The following is a 12596-nucleotide window of genomic DNA, read 5'->3' on the forward strand; positions in this document are numbered from 1 at the left end:
TTAATCACCGTCTCAATTATTATAATTAGATGAAAAGTGTCAATGATAAAATTGTAGAGCAACATGAAAAGCACCCAATACAGATTACTGTTGCTCAATACATGCTATATAAAAGTGTTTTTCCAAGTGTGAAAGAGCCCGCAAATGCACGCAAAATTGCTGTGCGTCTGGCCACTCGAGGCACTTTCCGTGTATTCATTAGCTTCTTCCATGCTCAGAAAAACGCTTTTATGTAGCACGTATTGAGCAACAGTAATCTGTATGGGGGGTTTTCATGTTGCTCTACAATTTTATCATTGACACTTTTCATCTAATTATAATATTCGAGAAGTCCATTAATTAATGAAGACTAATTATCTAATTAGGCAGAATGAAAACAATAATTTGAGTATCTCCAAGCAACAGCAAACATTACCTTCGTTCTGTCCAGCTACGTGGCATTCACATTTTTTTAAACTCTGGCTAAATAAAGTTCGCTGGGAGTGCAGCCTGTATGGTTCAAGGAAGAGGAGCACATAGGACAAATAATGACTTCACTGACGATTTGGCTACAGGGCTGGCCTTCATTGAAATTGATGGCTCGGCCAGTCCTGTGGCCGAAACGCCAGTAAGGTCTTGTTATTTTTCCTATGTGCGTCTCTTCTTTGAACTATATCTGTGCTCGGTCCTGTGACTCTATGCTTCAGTGATATATTATTTATTTATTAATTTCAGCATACTGTCAACCCTTTGACAGTGTTATTACAGGAGCGGGCTACAGAAAGAAAACAGGTTGACACATAAGCAGTTACAATAATAGTAATTGTCACGGGCAAATTTGCTGAACAAGTACAAATAGGAAGAAAGGAATGTACGTACAACAGTAAGTATGAATACGAATATTTACAAGCATGCTAATAGAAAAAGGGAATAATCATATGGAGAATACAAACAAATACTATGACATCAGGCTGATGAGTACGTATAGTGAGTCATGTAACAGCTTAAGGAAATCATCAATTCTTTGCTGTTCGACTACAAGTTGGCCAAGAGTTTTCCATTCCCAAATGCATCTAGGGAGATCTAGGTAGAAAAGAATAATAGAATGTATTGTTGCACGACTATTCTAGGAGTGTGAGATCATGTGTATGACGTAGGTGCCGTGTTTGTTTAGTTTCAACGTATCTTGTGTGGTCTATTTTAAAATAGTTGTGCAGTAGCATATATCAGAACTTCAGGTGGTGAATTTTAGCTTGACTTTGGAGTGAGGGAAAACCTGCACGGCATACCAATTCTGTCGGGGAATCAAGGCGTCGGTAGTGGTTAAAATAAATCTAATCGCTTTGCACTGCACGCTGTCAAGCATGCTGATACCGCTACTTGTGAAAGGGAACCAGATTATATTGGCATATTCTAGAATCGGTCCGACAAGTGTGGTGTATGCTAAATGCTTAGTGTCATGGTCAGCGTGCCGCAGCATCCGCTTAGGGAACAAAAACATTTTTTTCATGGCTTTCGCGGTTATAGCTTTTGTGTGAGCTGTCCGATTGAGATCAGAAGTTATTACGCCAAAATATTTGTACCGGCTTACATTTCGGACTGTGACGTTATTAAAACCATAAGGAAATGCTAAGCTTGTTTTCGTTTTTGTTTTTGACATTGCAACTATTTTGTCTGAATTGATCACAATTTGCCAGTTAGAGCACCAACATACTACTTCATTCAGGATAACGTTCAGCTCAATTTGTTCACTAGCTTTTAACCTCTTTATACAGTATGCAGTCGTCTGCGAATAGCCTAATATTTGCGTTAATGTTGACTGCCATTTATAAACAAAAATAATATTGGTGGCAAGACGGATCCCTGGGGCATACCGGATGTGACATCTAATGTGTCAGAAACGAGATCACTGCATTGAACAAATTGTTGACGGCTGGACAAATAGCTTGATATCCATCGAGTCACTGGCCCATCCCCAAGTTTGCAGACCAGCTGGAAAACTAGCTTTTCATGGGAAACTCGATCAAATGCCTTTGAGAAATCCATAAAATTATGTCAATTTGGGAGTGTTCGTTAATACCCTGGGCCAAGTCATGCATTATCTCGACAAGTTGCGTTACGGTTGATAGGCCTCCCCGAAAACCGTGCTGGTTGGAGTGTAGCAGATCATTGTCTTTGACAAACTGTAATGAATTTGAGGACAATATGCTCGAGTATTTTACAGCTAGTACACGTCAAGGAAATGGGCCTGTAGTTTGATGAGATCATCTTGTCACCGGATTTATGCACTGGGATTATTTTTGCGACTTTCCATTTGAAAGGAATCTGTGAATCCTGAATAGATTTTGTCCATAATAAGCGAAGATACTTACTAACTGGTTCTGCATATCGTTTGAGAAAAGCGTTTGGTATCCCGTCTGGGTCACAGTTCTTTTTTTCATCAAGGTTTTATAGCATACACAGTATATCTATGTCGATTATTTCGGGTGTTTCTAGTAATTTATTTTTGGTAGATTAGATAATTGGGGGAATGTTGCACTAGTCCATTATTGATTGTAAAAATTGACTGGAAGAAGCGATTGAATTGATCCACCTTATCTTTTGTTTCTATTGAAGGAGAGGCCTCAGAACTGGTGCTAGTTTCAAAATTCTTTCTTAGTGGAAGTGCCTTATGAAATCAGTGGCTTCAATTCGTCTATGACAGTATTGAGGCGTGGACTTGTTCAACTTTTTCGAGTGAGCACTTTTTACCGTCTAACAAATGTTATTGCTCAGTGCAGAACACGCCTACATGTAGCGGAAGTTTCTGGAATGTTATCGATGGTTCTATCTGCTGTCTGTTGTTGCCGAACCTTGTGCAATCTGATTGCAGGTATGCGCGACGCGAATGGTGTAGAACTTTCTGGATGACACGTGGGCACCAGCGATTACTCTGAAATGTTCGATGGCTCGTGTATAAAAGCTGGCGCGCTTGACCCGCTGATCAGATTTCGACGATCGCCGACCATGTTTGTTGCTGTGCTTTGAGTGTAACTTGCTTTTGTGGGCACAAGTTCACCCAATAAAAAGTTAGTTAGTTTTGCCTTTCACAGTTTTACAGCTGTATTATTCACTGTCACTACTACGTGAGAATATGTGTGCTAAAGTAATTAGTTAGAAAGTGAAATTTTGTTCATTGGTAAATTATGTGTATTGATTTCCAGTGTAAGTAGTGTATACCTTTTTGAGCATTCCAGCTCAATAAGTAGATTTGTGCTAAATGCCACAGGTGACGTAAAAAAAATTGGCTATCATTAAAAAAGGAAGTTTATGATGTAACAAAAAGTGTTTTAATTTCTGGATCTAAGTTACGTTAAGATTCCTGTATTTCTTTTTTGCCATTTAACGAAGTAATTTTGAGACCTGGTTTCGAATTAATTAAGTGTTCAGCCATTTCAATCATGTTATTGGAGACTGCATGGCTAGTAAATCTAACAAAAAAAAATTAGAGTGAAGTTCATGAACGTATGTTACGTGCAAGCATATGAGCACCGCGTACATTCAGTTTGTGCTTCAACGCTGTGGTGCTCATTGTGCATGTTCGCAGCGTTTCTTTGCAGGTCTAAAAAGTCAGAGAAAAGTTGGCCAAAGCAAATGTTACTGAGCGCCCTTCCGCATGAAAAGTTTGAGCTGAAACACCGCCGTACACGACACAGTGGGCAGGAAACACTGCTCCGCCGTTAGTCGCGTTGCTCGTGTACTTAGGTTTAGGTGCACGTTAAAGAACCCCAGGTGGTCGAAATTTCCGGAGTCCTCCACTACGGCATGCCTCATAATCAGAAAGTGGTTTTGGCACGTAAAACCCCATAAATTAATAATTAATTAAATTAGTCGCATTGCTAAACAACTTGTGGAGGCCGCGGGGCATGTGGCAGCTCGCAGTGTCAGGAGAAACATGAGAGCTAACGAATCCTTGCGTGCAAGAGGGATAAAGAGGGAGTGAAGCGGACTAATGTGTCCAGGCAAGTGAAGGTAGGGGCGGGCAGCAACACGTGCCTATCTGCCATCTCCTTCTCGCGCGCGTCCATGCGTGGGCCGTGCGCCGTGTCTTCGAGGTAATCTCTGCGGAAAATGCAAAGGGCAAGCTGAAATGGTTTGTGCCTTCATGCGCATTTTGTTGTTCACATGCACGTAGTGTTGGTGGTTGCATAATCTCAAGTTTCCGAGACACAGCGCGAAGTGCTCGGTCACGTGAATGCGAGTTCTTGGTCATCGAGTGAGATCTGTTAATCTTTGTCTGAGTGTGCGTGACACCAATAAAGCTACGAACCTTACCTCGTGTAGTTGTCTCTTTGCCATGGCCATCAATGCTCCGCCTTACTGGCGAAGCTGTGCCTTTGAATATTTATTTTTGCTCTGGACAAATATTCTTATCTTTTTGTTTTTCATTTGCAGGTGCCCTTGGTGGGCACCAAGTGTGGTCTACTGTCGTGTCCAAGATTTGCGGTGCTTTGCGACGTAACACACGCAAATCTCGGATACCGCATTGCTCTCAGCGCGATCTGCACCGCACGCACTGGTGCTCAGAACTGTGCTATCATGACCCGACCTTCTTGCAATTTGTTTATAAGTGCTTACTAACAAAATGCCATCCACCAGAACTCGTGAAGTTGATTTTAATGATGGAGCTTTAAAACCTTGAATTAATGAAATTTGTGATTTAACGAAGTTTTTTGCTGCAAGTACAACTTTGTTATATGGAGGTTCGACTGTATACAGTGGTAGTTAGTGGCAGAGCTGGTGCTCTATCTGGCACGACTGATCACCCACCAACTCCTTTGGAGCGTGCTTGAGGACGCTGCTTTTTGATTTGGACGGATGGTCAGCCACAGGATATTTTTCATTATTGTGGCCCTTCTTTGTCAGCCAGAAAATACAAACGGGTCAAAATTACCATACTGAAAACATGTGAGCTCTATGTTTCTTTGAATTTCCTACAATTTCTTCATTGATGGCATGGCATTAAGAGCAGTAATGAAAAAATTGCTAAGTGCAATTAATTAATAAATTGAATGGCATCAACAACAAAAATGACTGGTGGCTGCTCTAATCGACTGAACAAATTGCAGTTGGTTATTTTCACGTAGAATGGCTTGTCTTTCTTAAACAGCAATGCATGATGGGTGGGACACCCTCTTTTCTCATATATTGGGGGTGAGGACTTACGGAGTCGCTATCTGTTGAAAGTGCCTCCCTTGCGTAGTATGAGGGATCACGCGGCGCGCTCCTCATAGGTTTTGCTTACGGCGCTCAACAAAAACACTACGTGGTAGCCCTCCTGGACATTTCTGTAACTACTCTTACAATGAGGGAAGTTTCTTATTGTTGAAATAATAATCTTGGGCAGACTGAAAACATAGAATCGTTTACAGACGTTATCTCCTTACCGAATACGTATAGTGAATGCCACTGCGCGCGGTTGCTGCGATGGAGTCTCCCAAACCGGCTTCTTGTGCGAAAGGTAGGCAGCCACTGAGAGCAAACTATGCGAAATATGTTCTTGTAGTGGGCTGCCTGTGTAACAAGATGGAGCATGGCAGAATGAAGCCTCAGTGCAGCAATCACACAGTTTCCAGTGGTGAAGCTTTTCTAGTAGTGAAGCTCACCCCCAATAGCACTCCTCACTTATATGTTGTCATACGTATGTTTTCTTTCATCACCTATGAGCAGTCATCGTGTGTTGTGGGCTCAGAAGGTTGGCTTGTATAATGACACAGTTGTCTTTGTCCCCACCATTTCATGTGAGCCTACTGAAAGTCTAGACGACCAACCTTACACACTTTTTCATGTTGCTGTGTTCAAATTAGACAGCTTAGCAAGAAGCTCATGCTATCTGTAGCTGCTTCCCAAATCTTTCCTGTATTCCTGTCCTTCCTTGCTTCTCTAAATACAAAAGAAGTGGAGTAACAGTACAGATTTAATTGATGATTGCTTTGCTGTGTCGCCCACAATTTAGATCACTCATATAAACATAAATGTAATTTGGCAGCTTTTCAACATCACCCTTAGCCTCTCTCGTTCCCTTTGAAACATGGTCCATGCTTTACAAACTGATGTAGGTCACATCTTGACCTGCAGTTAGGTAAACTTTTCAAGATATTTTTACTGATAAGCAAATGCAGAGTGCACTTACACTACAGCTGCTTGACAGGTACAAGGATTTTGCCAGCTTAGGATAGGATGCAGTTGCCGCATTCAGCTTTGGTAAATGACAGAGAATGAAAGCTTTGAATATAGAATTTGTGATTGTGTGGCTAATGATAATGTGCTGGGCTGCCTAACTATCTGGATGGGCTTTATTCTGCAGAACTTCTATGGCAGGCGGCGCAACTGCTACCGCCTGGCGATACGCAGTGTCCAGAAGGCCCTGCTTCACTCGCAGGCAGGGCGGCAAGCCAAGCGGGATGGGCTCCAGCAGGTGCGTGTTGCATGAACTCTCCTGAGGCGACGCCTTAGCCTCCTCACACAAGTAGCCATTCGCTGAGAGGCAGCCCACAAAAGTCACATGTGGCAGAAGGTGCACTGACCTCCCTTGAAAACTTGAGAAGAAAAAAAACGATTTTGCACTTACCTCTGCTGTGATTTAGCTGGTATTTTGCTGCAAGATCACATGTTGTAGTTCTGCTTGTTCAGTATAACACTTGGAATTGTTACTTCCATGGTTTGTCAAGAAAAAAAAGAATACGAATCTGCCTTCAGCTGCACCTGCACATCGCAACCCTTCTGTGATTAACAAAGTCCTGCTTGCCTGAAGGGGTTGTGCATAACCACACTGCAAGCATCAGAAGTGGCAAGGGAGTCGCAATGTGTTGAACATCGTTTATTGCAAGGGGCATCATAGATGAAGGTAACTTTGCACTTTTTCTCTTGGCAAACCCGGCTAGTACAAGTGCCAAGTGTTACATTAAATGATCCAGACACTAAACTTGGATGCTGCTGCAAAATTTAAGCAAATATAAAGCACAAAATCTTCAAAAGGATTTAAAGGGAAAAACGCAGGTCACTATAGCGTAAGAAATCAGAGAACACGAGGCTAACTGTCCAGTTCACTGGCACTGGCTGCTAAATTTGCAAAAGATATAAAACGTGCAAAACAGGGCTATTGTGACAGCTTAGAGCGGGCATCAAGAAAAGCTTTTCGATAAAGTGGGTGAAACAATCTTCTGTCAACCAACAAGTCAGGAAGCTTTCTTTGGTACACTGTTTTAGAATTCTTTCCGATTTGCCCAACTTGCAGTTGCTCTTAGTTAGCCCTATTTTTACTGCTGATACTGATGATACTTGTACATGTTCAGCTTGTTTCATGTCCCGCACATATGTAGTAGTCTACGTTGGAGACTAAGACACTTCGTCTGTGTCCTCTCATTTGTGATTGTGTTTTTTTATGCAGCCTTCAAGTTTACCTCACACACTGGCCTAAGAAAAATATTACTTAGCTATATTACAAAAATGGCACTTGTTTAGAAGATGGGAAGGATTGTGCAGGTGCCGCCACCTCCCTGTTGGTCCCTTGAGCATCCAAGGAAAGAAAAAGACAAGTTCTTGATCAGCTTCTGTTCCTGCTTCGCTCTGGTATTTCAGTTAAATTTGTGCGTACCGACGCTTCGGTACAGTGCAGTACGGTGCAGGTACAGTATCAAAAACAATGATGGACGTGCTGCCCCTCTGCCGCCAAGGTCTCCATACAACTGCAAGTCGGTCTGCTGTGCCCAACCATCTGAACGTGAATCTGCCAAGGCCATCGAGCTGCTCTGAGGTGGACGACATGGAATCCAACGGTGGATATACCGAGGCAACAAAGTGCCTGTTGAGGAGGAAACTTCGTAGGACTTCAAGAGGGAGTGAACTTAACTACAATAATCTACCCTCGCAGCAAGCGTATACAATCGCTTACATCCCCGTCACTGCCATAGGCAACCTCAATTCCCTCAGTAGGCAAACTCTCAGTGCCTATCTAGAGAGGCTGACAAATGAGAGAGGTCCATGTTAATCCCTGAAACATACTGTTGATGTGTCTACATGAACCATCTTCAGCACTTTGAAAGCTGTAACTCAGCTAGGAAATATACTTTTCTGCACATTTATCGTAAGTGGAGTAGCAGCAGCGACGGTATGACCTACGATGTGGATACAGATATTGATAATGCTAATCTACCAACGCCACTCTCCTCAACTGACCATATCACAGACATACACTGTGTTGGATGGTTGTGGTGTATAAAGCTAATTTTTGAGGGAGACCACACACCATCACATGTGAAAGTGGGATATGTGAGACATCCTGTCCGTCCATACATCCCTAGGTCATTACAGTGCCATAAATGTAATAAAATTGGGCATGTGAGTGTAGTGTGTGCAAAAAAGACATCTCCTCGCTGTGGTGGTGATCATGATGAGTGGACATGTGATGGGACTCACTTGAAGTGCCCTAACTGCGATAGGCCACACCAGGCAGTGTCGAAGGACTGTCGGAAATTAAAGACTGAAATGTCCGTGCTAAGGAAAATGGTGTGGGATCACTCCACACACAGAGATGCGGCTACCAAGGTATATCGCCACCATAGACCCTAACGTAATGTCATGAGAAGATCAGCATCAACAGCAGGACAACATGTACTCCCTGAAAACTAATCGCGCGCTCCTGTTATTCCTCAATAGCCAGGGCCACTTCTAACCACGTCTACTCTTCTGAACACCTAGAACACTACTACAGGGCATTCTTTGCAATCTCAGAGTACAGAAGTACAGCGTGAACGCCAGCATGAATGTGAACCTTTGTTGTTGGATAAGCAAATCACGGCAATGCTTACACAATTTATTTGCTCCTTGCGAATGCTGCTTATAGGAGTTAAGACGCCCATTGCCAAGGCTGCAGTGCAAATTCTCAACACGTAGACCAAGTGCTTGCTGCTATGTAAGAGCTAGCAAAAACCGTGGCATCATCATCTTTAATGTTATCACTGCAGGAAAGGATCAGCCGTTCCGTTATATTTCAGTGGGACGTACAAGGCCTACGAGGTTGCCTCGGAGATCTTAAACAGAGAGTGCTCAAGTATCCATTTCCAGTTGTTGTGATGTGCGAGCTGATTATGACATCAACATTTAGGCTTTCTAGATATGAACAATTTGCATCTGAGACAAGTGGAAATCCTAGCACAGGTTTACTATGTGTGCAATGGGGCCTCACATATTTGCTAAGCCAAGTTCCAGTACACTACAGCAACAACTACACTTCTATAACACTGAAGCTAAAGCACCGCACAATCTCAGTCATTGGTGACTGTATTTCTCCCCGGGGAAGATTTGATGCTGGACACCCGAAACTTGTTCTTGACTCCAGCAAAAGACCTCGTGACATCGTCGGTGACATGAACATGCACCACCATCTTTGAGGTAGTAGGGTCATAAACATTTGAGGAAAACAACTTCGTGACCTCACCAGCAGCAATGGTGATGACATCCTGAACAATGGCTCACCAACATATTGTCACAAGCTGTCATGAACCACGCCTGCCGCGGAGACAACGAGAAGAAAGAAGAGAACGACGTTGGCCAAGCTGCCGCGAGACCGCTCTTCAACAACCGCGCCTATCAACCAGATTCCTCTGGTTCTGCGTTAAACACCTCGTGTGTAACATTTGGTGGAGCTGTGCGGGGTACCTCCCACGACTTACAACGGAACCACCAGCACTAGAGCTACGCCGAAGCCGTCGCCTCGCCGGACTTTCGCCGTCGCGCTCAATCATGGCTACAGAGCAAAATACCCTCACCAGCAGTGCCTCGGCAAGCCCAGTCCCTATCCAGCACTACCGAGAGCCACGCACGTTCTCGGCGAAGGCAGAGGAAGATGTGGATGAGTGGCTAACCCATTACGAAAGGGTAAGCCAATACAATAACTGGAATGCTGCCAGTCAGCTTAGGAACGTTGTTTTCTTCTTGGCCGGCACGGCGCTGGTATGGTATGACAACCACGCGGACATGCTAACTACATGGACACGCTTCGTTGAGGAGATCAAAAAGTGTTTCGGTGACTCGGACGCAAAGAGGAAACGTGCGGAACTCACATTAGCCCAGAGAGCTCAGGTACCCGGCGAGACTTGCACTACCTATATCGAAGAAATTTTGAAGCTGTGCCGAACCGTGAACCCTCACATGACAGAGGAAGATAAAGTGGGACACGTGGTAAAAGGAATAGCGGAAGACGTGTACAACTTCCTCATTGGTAAAGAGAACTTGCACACTGTATCAGAACTGATACGGCACTGCCGTACGTTCGAGGCGCTGAAGACTCGCCGAATTACACCAAAGTTTGGACGGCTGGCCAATGTAACAACTGTAGCAAGTGTTGACACGAGCCCTCCGCTCCCAGACCTATCGTCCGCCATCCGCCAGATAGTCCGCGAGGAGCTACAGCGACATGACGAACAGGCACGTTATGCGGCGCCACGTTACAGCTCCTCCGTTTTCCGAGACACTCTTTGGGAACCCCCTTCGGCTACTTGGAACCACTCGGTGAACGTCGCGGATCTTAACGGCTCCAGAGACGAACCGCATTACATTACGACCGAACCACCACGCAATGATTCGCCCCCTCAACGTTTTGATCCACGCCCACGCAACTTTCGTCCACGAAGACTCGCCGCTACCTACGACTTTCAAGGGGAAGAGCCTCGTTACCCTCAACCGATGTCTTCGGCAGAATACTTCAACCCGCATTCTGAACTTCGCCCTTCGCCAGTGTGTTACTGCTGCGGCATGCCTGGCCATATAGCTAGGTACTGTAGCCGACGCCGAGCATCGAACTACGGATCGTCAGCGCCCACTATGCGGTCTAGCGGTCGTACACTGCGCACTCAGTGGCCAGGAGACTCCACTTCAGGAAGCCACTTTCGAGAGGACCGATGCAGCGCCCAGGAGACCTACCTTGGAGAAGAAAGAACCCGGAACCGCTACCGCTCCCCTGCCTCCGACCGTACTCTGACGCCACCACCAGCCTTCCGAGCCTCCCGATCACCATCCCCTCGGCCGCGATTCACGTCACCATCGCCTCGGCGCCGTTTCGTGTCGCCCCCGCCGGGAAACTAGCCAGCGCGGCCGATGGAGGTGAGGTCGCTGGAAAATGTGTGCTGCCGACTCAACTGCCTCCAACTATTTTCATGCTAAAGAATAAGGTTCATGTACTGATTGATGGGGTCTCTACAATGGCTTTAGTCGACACGGGAGCAACTGTCTCGGTCATGAGTGTGGGGTTTAAAGGCCTTCTGGGACGCAAGGTTATGTTTCGTTGGGACCAGTGCACAAGTTTCCGTGGAGTCAGTGGTGAATCATTATACCCGGTTGGTGTGTGTAACGTGGATGTGTCATTGGGTGGGAAAGTTTTTAATGCAGAGTTTACTGTTCTTCCTCGCTCCTCGCATGACGTGATTCTGGGGATTGACTTTTTGCAATTGTGTGGTGCGAATGTTGACTGCCGGACGGGAGAACTCAGTGTCGACACCAGTGTTTCACCTGTGCTCTTTGAAGGTGAAGCTTGCGCGGAGAGTGTGCTGTGCGTGTCTGAGGATACAGTTGTGCCCGCCTTATCCGCGATGCGTGTTGCCGTCGCCTGTTCATCTCCGGCTCCTATCTCGTTCGACGCTGCAGTGGAACCTGTACATCGGAACTGCCTCAAGAAAAACGTGTTAGTTCCGCACTGCGTAGTCTCAGTGACCAATGGATGCGCGGGGCTGTGGGCGCTAAACTGTTCCACTGAAGCGGCAGTGCTACCTCAAGGCCTAAAGATTGCCACGTTTCAGGAAGACTCGCCCGTATCGGTGGCAGTACTTACAGAGCTCCCCGATGGAGGAGCAACCAGTGTCTCGAGCCCCGGGAGCTCGAAGATACTTTCCATGATTGACAAGTCACTCAGCGATCACGAGCGTCGAGTTTTGATGGCCCTGCTTACGAAACATACCTCGGTATTCGACTTTGCGCAGCACGAGGGCCCGCCATCAATTCCTGCGTCCAGAACTCGTCACCGCATCAACACAGGAGCCGCCCAGCCAATCCGACAAAAACCCTATCGTGTATCTCCGTCAGAACGCAAGATAATCAGTGATCAGGTCCAAGAAATGCTATGCAAAGGCGTCATTCGAGAATCATCTAGTCCTTGGGCAGCACCCGTGATATTGGTGAAGAAGAAAGACGGTACGTGGCGGTTCTGTGTTGATTACCGTCGCCTAAACGCCGTCACTAAGAAAGATGTATATCCGCTCCCACGAATTGACGACGCCATCGACTGTCTCTTTGCGGCATCTTACTTTTCCTCAATCGATTTACGGTCAGGTTACTGGCAAATTCCTATACACAAGGACGACAGAGAAAAGACAGCATTTGTAACACCCGACGGACTATTCGAGTTTAACGTGATGCCTTTCGGGTTGTGTAACGCACCTGCAACGTTCGAAAGGTTCATGGACACGATATTACGCGGCTTAAAATGGGAAGTTTGCATGTGCTACTTAGACGACGTTGTGATATTCGGGCGAACGTTTAGTGAGCACAACAAACGTTTGGATTTGGTCTTGAACTGCTTGGAG

The 12596-nt window shown here is 45.4% G+C and overlaps 1 protein-coding gene across 1 annotated transcript in view; it reads left to right on the forward strand.

Annotated features, from left to right (window-relative positions):
- mRpL20 (mitochondrial ribosomal protein L20) overlaps nt 1–12596 on the forward strand; it is a 75172-nt gene that overhangs the window by 7512 nt on the left and 55064 nt on the right. The window contains exon 2 of the mRNA XM_050183659.3: nt 6326–6436. Within this exon, the coding sequence (XP_050039616.3) occupies nt 6326–6436 (111 nt within the window). The remainder of the gene's footprint in view (nt 1–6325; nt 6437–12596) is intronic.

Source organism: Dermacentor andersoni, chromosome 3 (assembly GCF_023375885.2).
Source record: "Dermacentor andersoni chromosome 3, qqDerAnde1_hic_scaffold, whole genome shotgun sequence".
Taxonomy (NCBI): Eukaryota; Metazoa; Arthropoda; class Arachnida; order Ixodida; family Ixodidae; genus Dermacentor; species Dermacentor andersoni.